At 39.8% G+C, this 24084-nt stretch overlaps 1 protein-coding gene across 5 annotated transcripts in view; it reads right to left on the bottom strand.

Moving 5' to 3' along the window:
• Positions 1-24084, bottom strand: part of pde4ca (phosphodiesterase 4C, cAMP-specific a) — a 45285-nt gene that overhangs the window by 17105 nt on the left and 4096 nt on the right. Inside the window, exon 1 of one of the 5 annotated variants that reach the window (XM_063885258.1) lies at positions 19375-20581. The exons of 2 other annotated variants lie outside the window; for them this stretch is intronic. In XM_063885258.1, the coding sequence (XP_063741328.1) occupies positions 19375-19448 (74 nt within the window). In that variant the 5' untranslated portion in view covers positions 19449-20581. Of the gene's footprint in view, positions 1-9027; positions 9801-19374; positions 20582-24084 lie in introns of those variants that run through there. 2 more of the 5 variants (XM_063885256.1, XM_063885257.1) reach the window with 2 other exon arrangements.

The raw sequence follows: 24084 nt of genomic DNA, 5'->3' as shown, positions 1-24084 counted from the left end.
ACGTATCTGCACATGACACATAAAACATATTCTGGAGTAAACAAGGATTGGGATTGTTTTAACAAGACAACCGCAAAGTTCACACCAGCAGCTGAGGGTCCACACCCTGAAGCTCAACACACAGAACAAAGTAAACCACGGAGGTGGTAAATCTGGCCACATCAGGAAGGCAGACCTTAAAAGAAGTCTTGGAGCCATTTCAAATGCACAGCGACAAGTCACCAGTGTGTGTTTTGTGATAAAAGCTATAGGGTTGTTTTTAATGTGGCCCCTCACACAGAATTGCAATATGAACTGTGATTACATTCATTTGATTAAACTGAGGCTGTATCTACTGAATATTCTCTAGATAGGTCTCAGCATCAGAAATAGTAGTTTGGTTTGACATTTTGGAGAAATGGGGCGAACCCTGCGAGCTAGTTCAGGCAGTCAACTCGAGCACCAATGATACATTCGCACATAACGCCCCTCGTCACACTTGCAACCAACCAAACATAGTCTCCTATTCTGGCGCTCTATTTAAGCCGCTGGATCCGCCTACCTCTGCCTCGCTAATGCTGCTGCTGCTACTACTGCTGTTTCCACGCTGCTAATGTGTTCACCTCGCTGCTGCTGCTGTTTCTGCATTCACGTTGGCGATGCTCGCCTGCCCCACCACCACCCCAGCTTCCTCCCCAGCTTCCATCTGTAGGCTTGGGGGATAGTTATCTAAACATCACTCCATGTTCTATGTTAATATGTGGAGTGATGAGGCCCGAGCCTGGACGCCAAACTCAAACTACATACTGCTTCTAATAAACATATTAATGAAACACGTGAGTTGTCTGACGGAACTACACTTATTCGCTTTCTTAATGAGAATTGGATAAAAAGATAAATATTTATCTCATGTCTGTATTATAAATATAACGCTATAGCCAGGAGACAGTTCGCTTAACTTGGCAGTGAAAAGCTCAATTTGTTTAAGAGCGAGACGTTTAAGGTGGTAACACTTACTTCCTAGAGTTTCTGCTGGTTGCCTGGTAACTGCTGCTGGCAAATAATTAGGTTGGTACCCCCCGTACAAAAAATGCTGTTAACTAGCTTGTTAATTACTGAGTCCCTGTTTCTAGTCTTCATGCTAAGCTAAACTAACCAGTTAATAGCTGCAGTCTATATTGAGCATACAGACATGTGTGGTGTTAATGTTCTCATCTTACTTCCTGCAAGAAAGCAAATAAGGGAATTCAAAAACTCTTCCTTTAACTGATCTCTGTGGTACAAATGTTGCGTGGGCAGCAGCATGAGGAGAAATAAATAAAATCTGGCTCCCAGCCCTCCCTATCTGTGTCTCTGTTAATCACTGATCCCACTGTTAAAAACACATGAGGGAAACGGCTACATGCTGCATATATCCTAGATGACACTGAAAAAATACAACAAAGTAACACCAAAACTCAAAGCAGAGTTATTTTTTCAGAAAGTCCTTATGAATAGCAACACAAACAATAACCTTTCAGACACTGTATTATTTCACACCCAATAAAAATAGAGCCAGTATGTCAACTCCTTGGATAACTGCGATATCCACATGTATGCACATTGTTCAGAATCAGGCAGTGAGAAATGGTTTTAGAAAGGCAGGAACACAGGATCACTTCAATGACCTTTTTATGAAACAGGTCAGATGTTTGGAGCTATTCTATGTAATGGGATGTTTGTATGGATCCAATGATGTGAAAGGACCACATTGTTTCTCCTGTGTGATGTAAGAGTTAGTCTGTTTGTTGCCTCAGTAAATAATAATTTATCATTAAAGCATGAAAGTACTTTATAATTGATGGAAAATAAAATTACAATGTGTGAATGTATGAAATATGGTGAGAAATGTGATCTATTCACATGACAACAAAGACTATATGTGTTGTTTCAAATCAGGCTGTATTTGTTTTGTCACAGCGACACATGTAAAAACATTAGCAGTCAAATAACTGACTTGTTTTAAAACCAGCAGTTGCTTTGTAATTTAAATGTGTGTGTGTGTGTGTGTGTGTGTGTGTGTGTGTGTGTGTGTGTGTGTGTGTGTGTGTGTGTGTGTGTGTGTGTGTGTGTGTGTGTGTGTGTGTGTGTGTGTGTGTGTTTGCTTAAGTCCATCCACTGTGATTAAATTCACAAGAGTTTATTTTGCTATGTACTCAGAACAGCTGGAAGTAAGAGGAAGACAGATAAATAAAGTGACTTTGCGTGTCTGTGTATACTTAGGGATGTTACTCTCTTGCCTGTAATCTCAGAGGCTGGCCCTCCTCCTCAGATCTGTTCTTAGAAAAACAACACAATGACGTTTACAGTATAAATGCGTTTGTTGCATTTTTAGTACAGTATCACGAGAGAGGTGCACAGAAAGCAAAAGGACAGACTGATTCTTCCTCTTAAATAATACAGTTGATAGGAGTATTATATCCATCTTTCCTAAGAAATTGAGTTTTGTTTGAAGTTGGATCAGCTTTAAAAAATTACACTAATTTGAATGCAGTCAAATATTTAAGAAATGAATATGTTTTTTGTGCCTATGAAAATAGACATAAATGACCAACCTACTCTGTAAACAAAATAAAGTTGTTTTTCCTTTCCCTCAGTAAATGTATTTTTAATTTAAAAGCCTAATTGTAGTATGACATTGTGTAAAGGACCACAGCGTGGCAGTGGTTTATAAACCTGAGTGAGTTGGAGAGCAGAAGAGATTTAAAGTGAGTCATAAGAGCGTTGGCTACCTACATTCACACACCAAGGCCTGTTATCCCCCAGGATCGTATAACGCAGCAAAGAAAACAGTGAAGTGAGAGGAGAAGAATCGGAGGGAAATGAATAAAAGTGGTTGGTCTTAAGAGAGCGGAAATGAGCAGGGAGAAAAGGTTAAGAACTTGTTCTATAAAAGTGTTGTAACATGATCAGCGTGAGGTATGAATGGTAAAGGTTCCTGAGGTGAGATGTGACCACAGAGAAACATCAGACATCATGTGGAAAGAGAAATAAATGTCTGATGATGATATTATTTAAACACACCGAACCATTTTACGCACCCAATATGTGGCTTTGTATAACAACATGAATCCAAGAGGAAGGAGATGGATTCAGACAGGATTTAAATGGTTCTTTATTTTAAAAGTAATTTAGGATAGTGCAACAATTAGCTTTTAATGTAAGCGTCGCTGCAGGTCAAAGTACACCTGGTACAGCATATGGGAAACACATTTGTATGAATAAAACTAAACTAAAATGTTAAAAAACGAACTGTGAGTGTATAAAATAGGGTGGTGTGAGCCGAATAGCTTTAGGGGGAAATCTACAGTTAAGCTGATGGATCATTATTCTGAAATCTGTTTTCTTCTAAATTTCTTCTCACTTTTTGTATTTACATATAAGTATTTTTTTTCCCATTCTTATTTTTGTTTTATGTATTTACCATATTTTACATGCTATATATTTAAATGTAATTATGACTGTCTTTCTTGGTTCATGTTGAATGTCATGTTGTAATCATTAGCTCAATTAAATCACCACTTATAAAATATACAATTTTCCCTTGAACAAACAGGCATTGTGACTTGAAATGTGGGCCCGGGCGCTGCAAAATAACTGCCCACTGCTCCTAGTACCAGGATGGGTTAAATGCAGAGGACAAATTTCACTGTGTGTGCTCTGCTGTGTGCATGTATGTGACTAATCAACAGGGTTTCATCCTCCGATTCTACTTCTACTTCTACCAATGTCAGCATTTCTAGAATTGTGGGTCTTGGTTCACTTAATTTTTCTAGCAAAGAAGTTCAGCAGCAATGTGATGTTTCAAAAATGTGGGTATTCAGGTACTAAAAAAAGATCACAGTATCATAGTGGTAGTTTGTGTTAAGTCCATAGTCTATCGCCTCAAATGTCCTTCATGTACAGAATGAAGGAAAAATTGTCCAGCCACTGTGAGTGAAAATCAGCATGCTCATATGCAAGGAAACAATTCAGAATGAAAAAAAAGTATTATCTTGCTTCATGAATATGGGCTCTAAGCACCCTCATGCCAAAAACTCTTGGATATACATTTAAAGTCTCAACTCGGAAAGAAATGGACATGAATGCACACACACACACACAAACACGCATACAAACACACATAAGACACAGCATTGCGCAATTAAACTGCCATGTTACAAAAAATTCTTGCTCTGCTCTTGTGTCTGGAAAGCTCATTACTGGACAGTAAAGTTTTGAGGGTTTTAAGAAGACATTCAATCCATTACGCCTGTCACACTGCAAACACTCGCCGCAGATGACCCAACACCAAATTGTGTTTGAGGGAGCTCATTCCAAGTTTTCCTGCACGAACACACAGGTACGAGCCCGACCTCACGTCCTACATGAGGGAAGTATGTGTTTGTCGGAGTGTGTGAGGCCTGCAACCCTACACCAGCGGGCCAGTTCCTCCTGCCTGCTAGGGAGATAAATGAGGGTCCGTTATACTCCCTGTGGACTAGACCACCATTAGAAGCCACTGATGATATAATAAAAGCTTTGGAAACACTTTCAGACACATTTATTACGACAAAATCCTCTCCTTCGCCAGGATCAGACAGAGTTATGCTCAGTGGAGGGCATGGGTTGATTCCTCGAAGGAGGAGATTCATTTAGTCTGTCTTAAAGATTCATTTATTACGGCCACTCTGGGCCCGGAAATATAGATAGTCATTGACCTGTGGCACAGGTGGTGTTTGTCTATGTCAAGGACAAGAGTTTATGTCCACACACTTATCTAAAATAAGAGAAAAAACGAAAAGCCACTAGACAGGGTTTGGCATCGAAAACATTAACGTGTCCAACATTCACACTTCAGACTTTAACAAATCACACAGATGAAGATTTCTCTTTTCCCCTCCTCTCCTCCCAAGTTGAACTGACACGAATGTATTACACTTTTATTAAATGCACATTTAAAGCTAAGCCCAGTTACCTCACTAAAATACAACCTGCCAGAACCGTGGTCTTTGTAAGACTCTTAATTCATATTAAATTACTTTCTGCATAAATCACCCTCACTTCCAAACACCCAACAAAGCTCATACTTGTATTTGCTGTCAGCACTTTCTTTAGAAATAATCTTTAAGGATTTTTCCATCCATTCCCTGGCTGTTGTAGGTACATTATGCTCAGTGTCATTGCCACTTCATTTAAACTTGGCTGTGTGCACACAGTGTTGATAGAAATTAGATCAATAGCCTGTTGACACAAAGCAGGCTGTAAACCGTAGGAGAGCAGCATAGCTCAAACTAATGGAGCCATTACCCACCATATAATATTCATTTTGACAACAGCTTCTGTGATCCATCGTGAAGCAATTAACTGTTCTTTCAACCAAACATATATGTTTAATCAATTTACAATAAATAAAAAAAATACTGTACACAGACTTCTCTTAAAATAAGACTAAGAGTGTACAGCCATGCTCTGTTCGGCTGTACTGCAGATCAGCTCTGACGTCATTCGCATACGCATGTACATGTCAATTATTCCACCAGCCACCAAACCAAAGGAATTATTTTTTCTCCAATTTAGAGACCCCCACCCACTTGGAGACTCCACCTCTACCGGCCCCTCTGGGATATATGCAAGATGATGACATCTTACACTGAAGTAGACTGGTTTTAAATAAATGAACTCTTTTTAATGGAAAAGTTCTTCATTCTTGGTAATCATCATCATCATTTTTTTTACATACAATGACAATGTTAACATGCTAATGTTTAGCATATAAAATATATCTGAATATGGTAATACAATATAACCAACTTCACTATCTTATTTAGGCATGTTTTCATACTCAAATGTGTCGATTAGGGTTAGGGTTAGCAACACAAAGTACCTCTAAGGCTAACAGGAAGGAACAGGAAACTTTTGACAGGAAAAAAGAACATAGGTAACTTATACCATGACAATTCATCCCATATTAGGTCAAAATATTCAACTAAAAACTCACAACAAATGTTAGCCTCATGATGGCGTTGGAGGAGAAATTGAAAGACCACCAAAGTCATTAGGATTCATCCTCTGAGGACCATGAAATGTCTGTGTAAGATTTCATGGCATTTCATCTGAATGCTGAGGTAAATGATTTCCATCATGCTGTTCTGAGCTGGCAATGCAGTCAGATTAAATGTACCTTAGAGAATGCTTTCAAAGCCTAAAGCCAATTCCAGGTCCCTAAAATGTAAATCAAAGGATAAATGAATGCAGCGTAACACATCAAAGCCAGTAAGCTATTACCATAACAGCCAGGATTTCAATAGAAATCCATTTATTGGTCTTTTTTTAAGAAAAGCAGGTGTTACCTTTCCAGATCAAGGTTGTAAAGAGAAACCAATAATGCTATAGGGCACAGAAAACTGCCGCCACACACCAAGTAGTATCAACAACAGATGTATTCAGCTGTATAGAACAGGATTGTATGGAACCTGTTGCATTCACAGACACGTAAAAACATGCATACCCTAACAACCTATCCCTCTAAGGAGAAAGGGCCACTGTTATCTGGTTGTTCTGCATTCGGATAATTGGGCTTTAAATCACACCGAGGCTCATGAGACGCCTGGGTTTGGTGTCTGATGTCAAAAGCTGCAGATTTATGTCCTTCCTCCCCCCTGCATGTCTGAGTGCCTACATCAGTTCTTCAGAGGTCACTTTATTACCAGCACTGTCTTATACTTTATGTGGCCAGGGCGATGGAGGAGGAATGAGAAAAGATGGGGGAAAAATGTTACGAGGGTGAGGAAGAAACGAGGAAAAAAAGTGGATGCACTTCAGGATCCTTTAGATTTAGAATTTAAACACCGGCAATCATTACTGCTAATAATTTCATACTTATAAATATAGCTTTTACTTAAGCCATGTCGGCTTCTTAAATATGTGATATTAATAGATTCCCAAAATGGGCACTGACAAGGCTGATAATCTTGTGCGTCTCCACTCCCCTAACACTGCTTCTCATTTCCCCTCCAGAGAGTAAACAGACTCTCAAAACGTCTACAAGGGCACCAGGAAACATCAATACCTCAACCCCAATAACCCAAATAAACTAAGATCAATACTTCATCCCAAATACGGCTCCCCCGTCTCTGCCTCCAAATCTGTGACCCCCCCTCCTCGGGTACGTTTATTGATCTCACTGCCTTAAAACTGTGATTTAGCGGGCAGATAAATTCTGGATCGCATTTTAGATCCACAGGTGGAAGTAATCCAAGCAGCAGTGTGACAGGCAATAGTCGGACATTTCCATCGATTGGCCACAGAGGACAGTTTTTGAGAGCAGAAGTCAATTACATTTCTTGGAATGGGTCTTGTGGAGAATCAAATTGAAAGGACAACTGCCCTTTATAATCCCCCATTCTCACAAATGTTCTGCATTATATCCGATAAACAAGACTCCTGCCTGAGAAAGAGGACACAGTACCATTATGTAAACACAACTTTATCTCGGAGTCCCCCTTCACAGCCTTCCCGCTGGCACTGAGGATTATGTGCGAAGATACAAAACTTCTGGGGGACTTTTTCCAGGGGAATATTTGTGTAAAGGACATTATGCATTAATGTTGGATGGACGGAAGGAAGGAAGTGTATTACGCAGAGAATTCTCATGGATGTCTTTACAGAACACATCCACGCACACTGCTGTGTCTTGCAGGAGGGTGAATGTGATTCTTTCGCGTGACGAGCAAGAAAAGTAATGAAGTTGATGTTTAGAGAAGAAACAGACATGCTGGTGGTTACAGCTGCAGTAACAATCAAGAAGTTAATTCAACCACCATGTGAAGTATCTCTAAATCCACTGTTAACTGACAAGACAACTGAAAAACCAATTTATATAAACAAATATAGATCGTAATATAAATCTGCTTGGTGCTGGCGAAACCTCAGCAGACAGCAAAATGTGAACTGCAGATACAATCGCATTTCTATCGCTGCTACACATTTACAAATTCTATAAGACTCCTGCACAGCTTGTATCCTAATTATCAAGTCATGGCTGAATTACATAATATAGTGAGGGGGTATTCAGCCACAACTCTTAATGGGCCTCAGTATTCATTGCAGAATAAATGTATTTGCAGTATTAATATGAAGTCACAGAGGCATAAAAAACTTGAATTAATCAAAAGCTATTAACTTCACACAACTCTCTTCTGCAACATGGATACATATTTTGTGACTTGTGTATGAGGAAAAAAATCAGCAGTAACAAATGAGAAGTCTACACAGGGGGTCAAGAGGAAATCCGATTAGAAAAACTATTTTGGGAAATGTAGATATGAACCAAAAACAACTGATAAGGCTAAAGAATGTTTTTTGTAAATATTGTAGCTGATAAAAGTCTGCATGCAGGGAACAGATTTTAGACAATCACAACAGTAAAATGTCAAAAAGACTTATGTTGGTTTTTAATAGGATTGCCATGTTTATGTTTCTAATGAACAGATATAAAAAAGGTCATATATTCCAATTTGATGTCAAATCTACTAAAAAAGATTTTAAAATAATTTGAACTTTTAACCATACTCATAACTTAATATAGACACACGTAGGATTTTCGTTGACTGAAGAAGTCTTAAGTTGACTAACTCTCACAATTTTGTCGTTGATTTATTCAACAGATCTTAATTATATAATGCAAAAACAACACTTTTTCTCAAGTGTTTACCAGAGATGACTTCATATGTCTCTTGGAAACAAGTAATTGAAAAAAAGCATTTAGAAATCTAAGTTAAACAACCAGTTATTTCACTAACACCTAAGCAGGGTCAGTCCTATAATACATTATTTGTACAATTGTTACACATGCTCTGTTGTGTGTGTGTGTGTGTGTGTGTGTGTGTGTGTGGGTGGGTGTGTGCGCGTGTGCGTGCGTGCGTGCGTGCGTGCGTGCGTGCGTGTGTGTGTGAAATGAAAGGAGACACTGAGAAGGAGAGAAAGACAAAGGACTGAGTGAGAATAAATGAGATGGCTCTTAATTACCGCCTGCGTTTCTGTATGATGTCAATAGGCCTGTTGACAGCACATGGTGATCCCCATATGTTCCCACTCCGCACAGTGATACTCCGTTCCACGGAGTAACAGAACCCACAGTTCGTCGGCACACTCATCTTTCTTTAGCCTACTCTCTTTTAACTTGTCCTCACCCTCCTCTTCGCGGCCGCTCCGCTGTTCTCCCTCTCTTGGTTCTCCTCAGCTTCTGGCTGCTCTCATCCCTGGAAAAGCCGGCCCTCTTCCTTATGTGACTTGCTCTGTCGGGCTGTCCGGCTCTCCGCGGCTTCCCAGGAGTTCTCATTACCTCTGGCAGGAGTGGACACCAGGTTTAGGACCAGCAGCTTCAGCGCAGAGCCAGAATGAGCAGGGTGATGCAATCCATGCCACTGTATGGTGGTGAAAACTGCTCTTCTTTGGATGATTTGAATAAATTAGGAGTGTATTCCTTCCAGAGCACCTGGATTCCTCTTGAGGGAGCTGCACACTCCGGCTGTCTGCCTTATAAAGAAAAGCTTTTCATCACTCTCAGCAGAGCCGCAGTAATCGGTCCCCCATGTACATTTTGTCTGCTCCGGGTCTAAATGTGGCGCAACACTGCTGCCCTCTTCCCTCTCTCTCTCTCTCTTGCTCTTCTTCTGTTTCTCTCTTAGCTTCCTCCTCTGCCGCTCCACCTTTAATCTCAGAACAAACAGAGACCTTTCCTTTCCATGGACAAACTTGCTCTCCTGCTTCAACCTGCTGTCACAGAAGCCCTGCGATGTAAATGTGTGTGTCTCCCTCTGAGAGCCCCACAGAATGTGCACAGATCTGTACGAGGGGTGTGTGTGTGTGTGTGTGTGTGTGTGTGTGTGTGTGTGCGTGTGCGTGTGCGTGTGTGTGTGTGTGTGAGCGAACAAGCGTGTGCGTCAGAGAGCAAGTGTGTGTGTAGGCATGTGACTAAGCAAGTGTCTGTGTGTGAGTGTGTATTACACACAAGGGGGAACAAGTTTCAGAGTGAGGTCAGAGCTGAGAAAGGGGGCGGGAACAGAGCCAGCATGGTTATTGCCTGTCCCAAATGTTTTAGCCATTTTAACCCCTTTCTACTTTTTCACACACACATAAACACACACACGCACAGACACTAAATCCTAATACATTCCCAGGACAGCACTTTCTCTTTGGACAGGACTATTATCCTTACCAGATGGAATGTGTATCCATGTGTGTGTGTGTGTGTGGGACACAGGTATGTTTTGTCTGGGTTATGTAAAGAGATTGATGACAGGATGAGTTTGATAGGGTATTATAGTAAGTAGCTCTTGGGACTCAGCCTTCTGAGAACGAAGAACACGTACCAACAAACACACACATACACACGTACCCTTATACAGTATGTACTCACGCACAGGCTTATGCAAAAGCATGCAAGGTCACCGATGGCCAGGGGCAGTGTATTTTTGAAGACCAGAAATGTGAAAAGTAAATATGAAACCATAGCTGGTCGACCTTCTGAACACTTCATGTGAAAACTTCAACAGGAAATATTTGACAAGAGATCAGCAAATTGAGACAGGGGCTATGAATCTACAGGCTATGTACCGCGAGATAGATTAGCTCTTGATATTTGGACCAAAGAAGAAAAAATGCTAAATTTCCCCAGGACAGGATGTGTGTGAGAAGATTGAATTACTGCAGTGAGAACAGGAGCAGGGAAGGTTTCTGACTGCACAGCAGGTGCTTTGGTGTTGCCAAGTCTAAAAGAATTCCATATATGAGTGGTATCAGTGGCTGTTAAATCATAGCTTCTACAAAAATAACTAGAGAGTCAAGCTCTGGAAACATCCTTATGTAGAGTTGGTGTGAATAATGCTGTGAAAAACGGGACATTTAAAATGCCAACAGTGTAGGTTTATTTTTGATTTCGCAAACCAAAATTCAACAGAAATGGTGTGATTAAAGGTGATTTATTTGAAATCTTTGGCATGTGTGGCTAACTTATACCAACAGTGTTACTTTCAAAGCCAAAGAAACACATCAATAAAACTGGTGTAGGCAACTGAAGAGAAACCAGAAAGAGTAAGCTAGCTTTTGGATATATCCTACCAAAAACTGAACGCACAGTTCCTGACTATAATCCTCTCGAATTACCTCCTGTATTATTCACATTCAAGAAAACACCTATGTTCTACTGAATTTCTACTAGAAAAGGGCTTTTTTTAGTACTACAGCTGTCGATGTTAATGAGTGCAAAGACAGAGTGCGTATACAGGTAGGCAGGTAGGCCATCCAATTGTTTCAAGGGCTTAAAACAGACTTCCTAGTGCATTTGACTTATTGATTGCTGTTGGGATGCAGAGATAGTTTCATCAAGTGAGTTTAAATGACTACCATAGTCAGATAAGCTTGTGGGGTAGCTGTTTACATGAAAAAAGCCCCCTCAAGACAGAAAGTGTACAGTATTTCACTGTGTTTCTTTGAGTAACTTGAGTGGATGTCTGTGTCCAAATTGAAGAAGTTCTCACAAAGTGTTCCTGAGATATTGCTCCCATGAAAATGGTACAGACACGGAAACGCATCGACAAACCTAATGCCTCTTCTCTGCAATACAAGAACAACTCTGTTCATAATTAAACTGTCAAATATATGCATAAACAGTCAACAAGGGATGATGCATGGGAGGCATTTACATGTTAAATGTTGCTTAAGAATCGGCAGTCAGTCTTTTGATTTGTATTTCCTGTCTGTAGCCATCAAGTTGATATAAAACAGCGAGGGCGAAATGAAGCATGCGTACAGTTAAGGCTATTTTTCAGCGAATTAATGCTGCAACTAGTCAAATACAAGATTCATGTAAGGCTTGTAATACTTAACGAGAGAAAGGATTTAGCCCCAAAGCTACATCAACAAAAAATCCCCCTATGAGGGCTGACTTCTAAGGTGGTCCATCATTTAGTAACAATGCAGAACATTTTGCTTGTTGTCAGAAACCCTGTTCAAGACCCTTTAAAAACTTGAGGTTACACAAATGGGTCAAAAACTGAAACATTAACTTTAATTAAATGTATTAGGCTACGTCAACAGATTTCACATAGCTGTATTAAGTTAGTTTATCAATAATAATACAGTTATGTGAAATGTGTTGACATAAAAAATGTAATTAAAGTCAATGTTTCACAACAACCTAGAGATTATGTTTTAAACTAGCCCATGGGGCTAACGTTAGCTTCATTAGCTGGTTAGCTGCAGCTTCTGAAATGTGCGTGTTTTAGCAAAACTGGCGGTTGCTGGCTTGAATATGTAGATAATCGCTAATGTCTGCCTCTATCGGAAAGAAGACAACATAAAGCTGGGCAAACATAGCATGTGACCAGCGTGCTCGAATGCTATTCCGCTAACACACAAAAACACTTCCATAAATAAACTAGCACTTTAAGTTACCATCTGCAGTATGACATGGTTTTGATTCAATTGGTGAATCAATCTATAGGATCACATCATCAAAATGGAATTCACAAATGTTTGGCAGAGAATAAAAAACAATAGGTGAGAACAGAAAAGAAAATGAAAGAACATACGGCAGAGGCTCAGGTATCTCTAACACAAACCAGGCGCCCTTTCTACAGGTCAGAGAGTTCAGAATACATCACATGATCGGCTGATCCTTTACCTACATGTGTGGGAAAAGTTGGCTTATGTTTATTTCATACGGTTTTATTTTTCAACTTTATATGTACGTTGGTTACAACAAAGACAGCTGTAAGTCTCTCTAAAATAAAGTGTTTCATATAATCCTATAATATAATATAAAGGTTTAGTGCCTGCGGTAGTCAAAGAAAACTTCCATATAAGGAAATATGAAAAGTTGCATACACAAAAAAGGGCCAATTATAAGAACATACTGTGCAGACCTACAATAGAATTGTATATTAAAAGGCTTTCCGTAGAGTGCAGACTAAAACCAGTCACATGACAACTGTGAATTAAATGGTACCTTCAACAGGGTAGACTGAGCAGGAGTCACGATCAGGGAAATTAACTCTTTCAGGAAATGTTTTCCAGTGTGCAGTTTCTCGTTTTGTTTGGTTTCATGGTCCGTTATTTACCTCAGGATTTGGAGTAAGGACTTTGGACTTGTAAAACTGAAGAATTCATCCCATGTGCAATGAAAAGTGTCCTAATGCAAAACGGATGAGAAGAATAAAAATGAACAGCAGTTTTCTCTTTTGACACATTTTCATGACAGGAAAATTGTTTTCATGTGGAGTTGAAATAATTAAATGCTTAAACAACGTGGTTCAAGAGTCTTATTCTTGTTATCTAGAGTGAACATGCACACAAAGCATCTCACACACACACACACAAACACACACACACACACACACACACACACACACACACACACACACACACACACACACACACACACACACACACACACACACACACGCACACACACACACACACACACACACACACACACTCATTGGATGGCAGTATACCAGAGGATTTCAGAGTTCTATTTATCTGCGTCACCGTGGTGAAAGAGAGAGGATGTTTGAAGAAAGACAGACATTAAATGTTTAGTTCTGCTCAGTATCTTCACATCTCATCTTTAGACAGTCGTGCTATAAAACGGCGAACACCGAGGCCGAGACGATGTGGCGAATTAATCTGTAGAGCTAATAAAAAAGCGAGGCATCATATGTTCTGGCTGACCCCTGCATGGTGGGTTTAATGGTTCATTATTTGCAAAGGGGCCTCATGACATTATGAGTTGGCTACATGGAGGCATGGTTAGCATTCTTGGATAATGAGCTGTTTTGAAGTCAGTCAGGAGCGCTGTATGTCAGAGTTGATGCCTGTCATTGTTCACTTAGCTCATTCGGGTTAATAAACACTGAATATTCACCGAACCCGTCTGCCTTTGTACGCAAATGCACTGAGTCACTTTGCCTTGCTTCTTTGTCTGACAATCGGGAAGAGCAACACAGTGTGATACTGATGCAATGTTCATCTGATGTCCACGTTCTCTTATTATTGTGAGTTGATCAAGAAGTATTAATTTAAGCTACATGTGAAAATGAGGTGTAACATCTTTGCAAAGATACACCTTTAGTGACGTCGGGTTGTGTTTCAGTTACATACCCACTGTAAAAAGGATTTATTGTGAGCATTAAAACTACAAGACATTTAACAAGCGTAACAGTAAAGTGTACAACAGCTGTTAATAATACTTTCTGAAAATACTTCAACCAGAAAAATTCACCACCAGGTGTACAAAAGTTCATGTTGCCTCAAGATTGCATTTAACTATGAATGCGCAATAGAGAAAGTAGAGAGAGTTCTCTGCTCTGACACTGAAATATTATAGGAACCAATAAAAAACAGTTATTTGGAAAACAGTCAGCAACGGTTTAGGACAGGGCTATACGAATAGAAAATGCAATAAATTAATACAATCAGACGACTGATATGGTAAAACATCTTGAATTACTTAAGTATGAGTTCGAGGCATAGCGTTTCACTAACACATCAAAAGTGATGAGCAGTTTAGAAACACCCTCTTATTTCTCAATGCTGAAGAAGTCTCACGATAACAAATCAAAAGCAGCTGCCATGCTTAAGTCCAACACATGTTTTACCTGATTCTTCTGTTCCCACGGCATTTAGAAATGCACCATACAATAAACTGCATTAAATCAAATGTAGACTTATGCCAGCAAGAAAGGTTTATGTTTTTGCATATTAAAAATGACCAAAGACTATTTGATTTGGTAGTTTCGAAAAAGTGTGGCAAAGCCTGAATAAATCAAACTCAAAATGTTATCTTGTTTCATCATTACACCTTTCTAAGATTCTAAATTATTTTGACCCCGAATATCTACTTTGATTAAAAATACCTTGCATGTTTGGACCATACCAAATTCACCTAGATCAGAAGAATAAGGTAACAGGATCCCCAGGAAGAAATGAAATGACTGTTTCTTTTAAAGTAAAAACTGACCTATATCTCCCTCACTGTTTGTATGCAGCAATTGCTGTGATTCAGACCCATCAAACTAAGACAAATTTCCTTATGGTTCACATGTCATCTAAAATGCTGTGTACGTAACAAAGCAGCAGTGCCAGGTGTCAGCATGTGGCTGTTGCTAGCAGACTATATTTAACAGAGTCTTGGTGATGTCAAACGTCGTGTCACAGCATGTACTGTAGTAAAGGAGTATCAGTGTGTCGCCTCATGATTCATTACGATGCCATCTGCTACGAGCATGACGGAGGGGTTTGGGGCTCGACTGATTTGGTGATTGGGTGGATGACAGACTTACACGCCATATGCAAACACACACACGGCCGAAAAAGGCTCTAACACATGCACAGGGGAACTCACTAATGCATGCACCTTCATTGACATGAACACACATACGTTAAATGTGTGAAAAAAGAGCAGTGAAATGCGGCCTCGTCACTAGTTTATCTCAGAAAAAATTCCACCTAGATGGGACACATACTCAGGGTGTAGGCTACGGTAGACATGTGTGCATATGGTTTTTGCATGGTACTGTTTATGTAACCGTAGACATAAATAGCTGTACATGCAGTACACCCAGCTGATCTAAAGGTATTTAAAGTATGGGAGAGGACAACATCAGCTGTTGTGATACATTTATTAAATACCAAACTGGAAGTTGATTCTGCAAGCAACTATTGAAAATGTACTTGAACATATTCATATATTTTGTATTCAATTATTTTTGGTGGTAGGCCTAGTCTCACTAATTATAGAACTTATTTAAGAGGGGTTTATTCTGCTTTTCAGAACCATACGCCATGTCTGTAATTCAGAAAAGTTTGTATTTGGGTTTGTCATTTTTTCTTTTCCTCTGCATACATTTTTTTTTTTACAAAAAACTCTTCTGCTGTATTCTTTTGCCTCAAGTGGCCGAGGTACAAACTACAGCTTCAATTTGACAAACCAGATAAGCAACTGTGTGGTCAAGTTAATTTAGTTTTTATAGCAAGGGCTTTACAGTTTCAATCACAAGCAACAACTCTCTATTCTCAAAGCAATTACTTGGATTAGATAAACAGGCATGAACCTCAGGAAAAGCTGCATGAATGGATCTGCAATGGATGTAATTTACACAGAATTGGCAATACTAGTGTTATAATATGTGGTAAAAGAATGACAACATACAAGATGTAAGAGTTCCCAGTGTAAAAGGGCCAATCTGAAGTTATCTGCCCTCAATAGTAAGAAAAGAACTGTTGATTCAGAAAGTTTGTACATTTAAATACATAATTTCACATCTTGATACAATTGCTTTGAACCAATCACTTCAAGTCATTTTAACTCTCCACAGCATGGCCTTTTTCCACTATCCTAGACATAGAATTATACTCTATCAAACCATCACATTGTTTTTATTCCTATATCAAAAGATGCTTGGTCTGCAGGAGGTTTTTGCGCTCTAACAGTCTCCGAGTATAACTTAGTCAACTTCCCCCTCTAGTGGTTACATGAACCTCGCACTGCTTTCTGACAAACACCCAGCATCAGTGTTGGATAGAAAAGTGATTCCTGTTCTGCAATGCAATTATTTAACGCATATGAAGTAAATACAATTAAAGCCATGATGATGCATTATCTATTTTTTCAGGCTGTTTACAAGCTATACTCTCAACCTGACATGATCTTTTAGCAACATATTTACAATAGTTTAATGTCTGAGACTATTTATTGAGGTAGCAGCACATTGGATCTGTTAGGGTAAGCAGACATGTTAATCATATCTTATTTAAAACGCTCATCATTTACTTTTACTCTCTTTACTTTTGAATTTATTTTCTGCAGGGCTGGTGTTGTACTGGATGCTTCTGTTCCTGCCAGTTACAGAAATCGATGAGGCTCTGGAGGCGATTGGGGAAATCAGTCATGCTGAAAATATGGAGTACAGCAGTGACGCACAGAGCAGCCGGCCGGCCACAGCCACACAGGCTCTATTGACTAATCTGGGTGTGTGTTTGAGGAGGGGGGCTGGGAGCTATATTGGGACCTCTGACATTGACACTGTTGCCCTTTAGTTGGATGGCCTCACTTGACACTTTTTTCTTTGTTTTCCTCATTATTCTTTCACTCACAATCACTTTATACCTCTCAGAAGTATCTTTTTAATTGTCTTTTCGCCCTTGTCTTCCTGTTTTACCCTCGCTCCATTATCTCTGCACTGAGAGCAGCACTATCTGGACCAACGTCCTCTCTATCACTTCTTTACCACTCTCTCGTCTGCGCCTTTCACCCTTTTGGCCTAAATTATCTATTTTTCCCACTTGGTGAGCCGTTGTGAACAATCTCTCTAGTGCTCACATCACTCACGTCTCTTACCCATGGTTCACTAGTTGAGATAAATGCCATGTTAAAACCCTTACAAGCTGAATGGATGATTCACCAAAGTCTCTTCTAAAGATAAGGACTAAGAGCTTTTCCAACTAATAATGACCCCATGTTGTACCTCACTGCCAGAGAAGCCATAAAAAGCATTGTTGAGAAAGTGATATGGAGTAAGTGTGTGTGTGTGTGTGTGTGTGTGTGTGTGTGTGTGTGTGTGTGTGTGTGTGTGTGTGTGTGTGTGTGTGTGTGTGTGTGTGTGTGTGTGTGTGTGTGTGTGTGTGTGTGTGTGTGTGTGTGTGTGTGTGTGTGTGTGTGTGTGTGTTTGCGTCAGAGGATGAATAGCGCCCTGGTACTGTTAGTACAAGTGAGGAAAGAGCTGTCTCTATTGTGACGGACACATCTGGATTACAAGAGGCTGCTTTGTGTCTATTACACAAGGGCAGAGATTTGTTTTTATTTACAAAATAATAACAACCCTCACTAATTGTACCATGGTTTTAACACACACATCTATATCTTCCTAATCCCTTATATGAGGGTCTTTGCTGGTAGTGGAAAAACTACAACTGAATTTGCCATGAATCTCCCAACAGTGACTCAGTTTTGATAGTTTTTCTTTTAGTAAATAAACTCAATCTTCAAATCAGGTAAAGAGAATGGAGACTTTTTCTGTGCTCTTGTGCACTTCGGTTTCCCTGTTTGTGGTCTAAAATCTCCTGCTTTGATCTCCTCATATGATCCAACAGGCTCACGGCTGGAGGAGTTCAGATGACACTTGTGAAGCACATGCCTCATGCCCAGAGTTCAGAAAAGTACCACACGTTGCACAAAAAAAAAAATCCCACCAAAGCTCTGAAATGTTTCTTTTTTCTTTGTGTGCTACGAAAAAGGGAGGGCTATTCTTTATGAATCTGTGCTGCTTATTTAGTGACGCATGGAGTCTTGTTGACCCCCGGATCTTTGTGTGCGTATATGCATATGTTGTATGATCTTATGTGTGTGTATTTCTGTACTTCATCTATCAAGTATCTGTTTTTAGTCCCTGCAATCTTACATAACGACAAGTCCTGCAGGGATCTCATGACAGCTGTAGTAGATTTTATGCTTTTTCCTTAGGTCGACCTGGTAATTACACAGTCGTATCATCTTACAAGTACAATTAAGTCAATCAGTCTCATCAGTTTGTAGCCAGGAGAGACCATGGTACATGAGTTCCTTATTATTTTATTATTCCTCTCTGTTTTGTTACCTAGAGGACAAGATAGAAAACAGAGATGAAATCTGCTCCATCTGCCGCTGTCATGAACAATTTTCCACCAAGTGCCGTTATTCTTCAGTCAGAAGAATGACTGGCCTACCGTGACTAACACAGATGCTTCGGTTTGGCTCCGGTCAATGGTCCCCAAGGAGGGCCATCAGTGGTCAGAGTCATCGATCCACCAAGTCACCCCGAGGCCTGCGCCGCCAACCACAGCACACCATCAGCCACACCCACAGCACACACTGGATAATGTGGCAGATGTTTCACTTTTAACGTTAGATTTGGTTTAATTAAAAAAGGATGCAGGTGTAAACTCACCACCAGATAAATCCTCACTAAAGCAAACCACACCACTGCTTCAATCTGTCGGAGAGTTGCCAAGAGAATAAAAACCATGTTAAACTATTTTAAATAACTTTTCATATCAAATATACTGAGGCTTGAAACATCATGACTACACAACATAATAAAACACATAAAACTCACAATGAACACAATGCAATATTGCTGTTAAAGAGGCAGAGCAGCAGCGTCAAACTATTCCCCATCAGCTGATTAAATGTCAAGTACTGTAAAAGAGAAAAACAGGTGCTTGCAAGAAACAGGAGCAAGTGGAATCATCTTTGTAGTATTTTCCAAATATTTGCAAACACATCAGCGACTGCAATCACATTCAAAATTCTCAACACACAACCTGGATACATACCCAATGCACGAGTGTCTGCGGGTGGAGAAGTTACTATGCATCTTTCTTGGAAAGCGAGAGTCTTTGTTCATCATTTTATTGGTCGTTCAAAAAGAGTACGTTGAATTCAGAGCAGCATCAGGACATCAGCAGCTTTGGGATACGAGTGATAAAAGTGAGCGGCGCGACCAAAACCCCCATGCCGTCATGAACCAAAAAGGAGAGCTTTCCAAATTCCTTTATGTTGTCTGTGTTCATAAGTTGAGGAGACAGGTCCAAGAATGTCCATTAAATGAGAAAAAAACCAAATTGCAAACACAGCAGTATCATCAGCCGCACCGGGTAAGAGCAATAATGACAAAACAGTTAGTCAGGCCGGCTGAGTATTCTGTGTATTAATAAAATAAAGGTTATTAGCTAAACGTAATTCCCTTCCAGCTCTGTGCAGAATCACCAGATCAAAGTGCATCAAACTGCAGTTCAGCTTTTGGTCCCAGTGTACAGGATATGTCCATTTGTTTTAATGAAAAACGAAGATTCAGAAAGCTTCAGCATGTGAGTTTGTGTGTGTGTGTGTGTGTGTGTGTGTGTGTGTGTGTGTGTGTGTGTGTGTGTGTGTGTGTGTGTGTGTGTGTGTGTGTGTGTGTGTGTTTGTGTGTGTGAACAGCCTAAAAAGGCAAAGAGTCTTGGCTGTTAGAGCCCAGTAATCATATCATCTCAGTGACTGAAGATACAGGGCCGAATCAAATCAAGTGAAATTGAGGATGTTGTCAGCTGTCATTGCTCATCCTGGACTCGTTCCTCCACTTGTTTCAGCTCACCACAGACGTGCCAAGATACACGCTTCTCTGGTCTTTCTTTTTTTTCTCTCTCTCTCTTCTTTCCCTATACTCCTAAATGGGAAAAAGCAAGTTTGAATTCTCCCAAATTAGCAGCAAAACAAATTCCTTAACAGTGGCCATGAGGTATTTTCTGTCTTTGAAAAATCAGGTCCAACAAACTTGACACAAAGTTGTCCATTTGAACTCCGGGTTGCCTCTGTGATGCAAGAGACTGAGCAGAGTTATTCTTAGTGGAGGGAAAAAAGTGAGCTGGAAAGAGTGTTATAATCCCATCAGATGCTCCCTGGAGTGGGCTGTCCCATGTAGACCCTGTCAGCAGGCCATAACAGACTTCTGCTCTCTCTTCTCGTCCCTCCTGAGAGTGGTGGGACCAAACTCAGGCTTAAAACAACAAACAACAACACTATCTCCCCTGAGAGTGAGAGAGAGAGAAAGAGAGAGATTGTGGAGGCAGAAAGAAGGGGTGGGGTGCTGGGCGGTTGGGAGAGAGGCAGAGGGAGAGCAAATTGAACAGACAGTTAGAGAATGTCAGTCATTGCAAGAGAAAGTGGAACAGCGTGAACAGTACTTGGGTTAGTGTAGGAGGAGGAGAGGTGAAGTTAATGAAAGAAATAAAAGTTTAAAAGTATTCAAACAAAATGGTATTGTATTTAAGTGTGTCCCGTTTCTGTTTCCGTGTAACCAGCCTGCCTCCATGCCAGCAGCAATAGTGCACCGGTCAATCAATATTTCAATAGTGTGTGTGGGAGATTCAATTTTCCTTTTTAATATTGAGTTCTCCTCTCATGCCACGCTATAATCCATCTGATTCGCACAATATCCTCTTCACTGTTAAACAAATACTTGGTGTCGGCACATAAGCAACTGTGAAATTGCAGAGAAAACAGGATTAGTAAAGGATGGAAACATCTAATTTTTCACAATGTGACGGAGGAAGCAGACAGGAAGTTACATATTGGAGGTCCATGATAGCTATCAAGCTAAATATCTATTCTGAAGCTGGGCCTAAAAAAGCTCCGTTCCACTGAGAAACGTTAGGCAGGTACTTGGCGAGAGAAACCTTCATTTGAATACATTTTAAGGGGTATTTAAATGTATATAAAAGTACAAATATATATGATGATACTAATGATTTCTTGTGGTTCTGTGAATGCATATCTGGATTTTTTTTTTCTTTAATGTCGGATGAATAGGGGTGTTTTGCAAGGCCACAGGGAATGGGCCAAATGTTGTTTTTTACACAGATACTGTATATAAACGGTACCATTTACGAACCAGCTTCACGTCATTTAGTCCATGCTGAGACAAAGCGCTAAACATAACTGAAATACTAACAATATTTCTCACAGCCCAATCTTTTTATACCTCCTGAAATATTACAGTTCCTCCCTATACCCACACACCAGCCGAAGGAGAACATCTCTCCTCTTTCCTCTACTCTGACCAATCACAACAACAGAAAGACTCTTTTGAAGCTCCATGCTCTCATTTCAGAACATAGCAGCCTCTAGTGGAAAATAACAGGAAACGCAATGTCGACTTTCATCCAGAGAAAGGGTGAGCATCCTGAGCATGACCCTGTTTCCACCACTAAACCGTAACACATACCCAGAGGTGGAAGGAGAACTCAAATTATTGACTGTAGTACTACAGTGTAAAACTACTAAGTTATAAGTAGCAGTCCAGCATTCAAACTGTACTTAAGTAAAAGAACAAAAGTATTAGCATTAAAATACACTTTAAGCACCATGTATTTTAAATCATTGTATTGGAATTATTAATGTGTTCATAACTTGAATGTAGAACTTATTTAAATTACTTTATCTACAACTAGGTAGCTTAACCAATAATAAAATATGTATTAGTTGATTTATATTTTCTATTAAGAACCCAAATCTGCAAAGTTGAAAGTACCAAATATTCTCACACAATGTAGTGGGGATTGGAGGTATAATGAAACATAAAATAAAAATACTCAAGTAAAGCACAGGAAGCTCAATTTTTTACTTTGGTACAATACTTGAGTAAATGTACTTCCACGTCTACATTCCACGTCTGCATGTGCCGATAGTATGACAACAGTTTAGTTGCCATATGTGTTAACTGCTGTATTCACCTAAAACACAAGACTCCAGATTAAGCAAAACAGAGGAAGTGGTCCATTAATAAAGTGAAAATGATTGTGTCTGTTTATGTTCTATGAGCCAAGATGATTTTCAACCCAAGAATGGGCTTGAGAAATACATGTTCATGAAACTCTTTCACAAAAATCCATTTGAAGTGGTGTCTCTGGAGTGGAACAAGAGGCTTAATCACCTGAGACAGTAAGTGAAAAGGGTACGTTCTATATTTGAGCTCCCTGCGACATTCATTTTCCGCTGGACCCCCAGTTTGTTTAATTCATTCTCCTTACCAGCCATCCTGCAATAACTCATCTCCATCCATTTACCTCAGCTGTGACTCTAGTACCCTGCAGAGGGACACTTCCAGGGGCCTGACCTGGGGCGCTGTGCAATATAAAAGCTCTGACATGTTGAATATCTGCGAGCTGACTTTCCAGATTGAGCCTCTTGCTCTGTAATAGTTAGATTTTCAACAGACACACTGAGATTAATGAAACCATTTTCGTGAGTCAGTGTAAACTTTGGTCAAGAAATGTGTGTACAAATCTCCGATGCACGACCATTAAACGCCCGGAGGAAACCTACATGTTTATAAAGGTGAATGAACTTGTAAACACGTTTTACGTTTTTCTAGTGGACTTTTGTTAGGAATGTTTAATATGTATTTGGTGCCAATAAAACTAAGCCAGGGTTTTACAGCCCCGGCTAGAGTTTCTTCCATACTTTTCATTTGGTGGATGTGATCTAACATCACAGCAACAAGTTGAGGACACCTTTTAACAGCCCAGAATTACAAGGGGTCTACATGTCACTGTGTATATATGTTGAGGAGTGAAGGGTAAACATTTACAAAGACAAAGTAGAGTGTATAAAACAGAACAGGCTCCTATTGTGAACAAACCTACACAAGTATTTAACACACCAAAGGGGGAAACAAACTATCCCATAAAAGCAAAAAAAAGAACAAACAAGCATGCTTGTTCATCCATCCACACATATTTGTTATGCCATGTTTATTCTTCCTCTCTTAGGACAAGTGTAGTTTAATTGATCATACAGCTATTGTGTTGACACCATTAACTAAGTAAATGTTTAATTTGTATTTGAATCATGGGTTTGGTCTGATGCAACGGCAACTCATAAATCCAAAGCTAATAATGTCTACCAGTGTAGAGCTGGCAGCTGTAGTCTTGGCCACTGTCACAAAGAAGTTAGGACTAAATGTTTCATCTAAGCAGAACATATTGTGTGATAATCCAAAGGTGAGCTTGATTTTAAAAAAGTGTTTTCGCTGACTGATTAAAGGACTTGCTTGAAGTGGAACATCAGTCTGCGGTTGTAGGGACAGCAGGGATGTCGTTAAGCTGTGTGTTTACTGAGTTGATGCTACTAGCTGGGAAAACAAAAGCTCTGGAAAAACACAATCACCTGTAGGAAAATAAGAAAAGAACGCGTGCTTTTGAAATTCAACTCCTTCTCAGATTTTTCAACAGTGAATCATTTTGCAAAAAAATCAAGTATGTATCAACAGCAACCATCCTGGATCTGATGAGATGTATTCTCAGTAAAATGACTAAGTCTTAATCTGTTTATAGAGAATGAAACCGCACCTGTGCAATCCATACAGGATCCATTTTAACAACATAAGCTTTCTGGAAACCACTACTATACTGGTAAAAATGCTGTTGCCTGCACAGAAATAAACCTAAAATACGTCAAGTAGAGTAACCGCCCCCCCTTGTCATTTGACAAGAAACATGTCCTAC

This window comes from Eleginops maclovinus, chromosome 6, assembly GCF_036324505.1.
Source record: "Eleginops maclovinus isolate JMC-PN-2008 ecotype Puerto Natales chromosome 6, JC_Emac_rtc_rv5, whole genome shotgun sequence".
Lineage (NCBI taxonomy): Eukaryota > Metazoa > Chordata > Actinopteri > Perciformes > Eleginopidae > Eleginops > Eleginops maclovinus.
The sequence above is the reverse complement of the archived record's forward strand: the minus strand, read 5'-3'. Positions and strand labels throughout refer to the sequence as shown.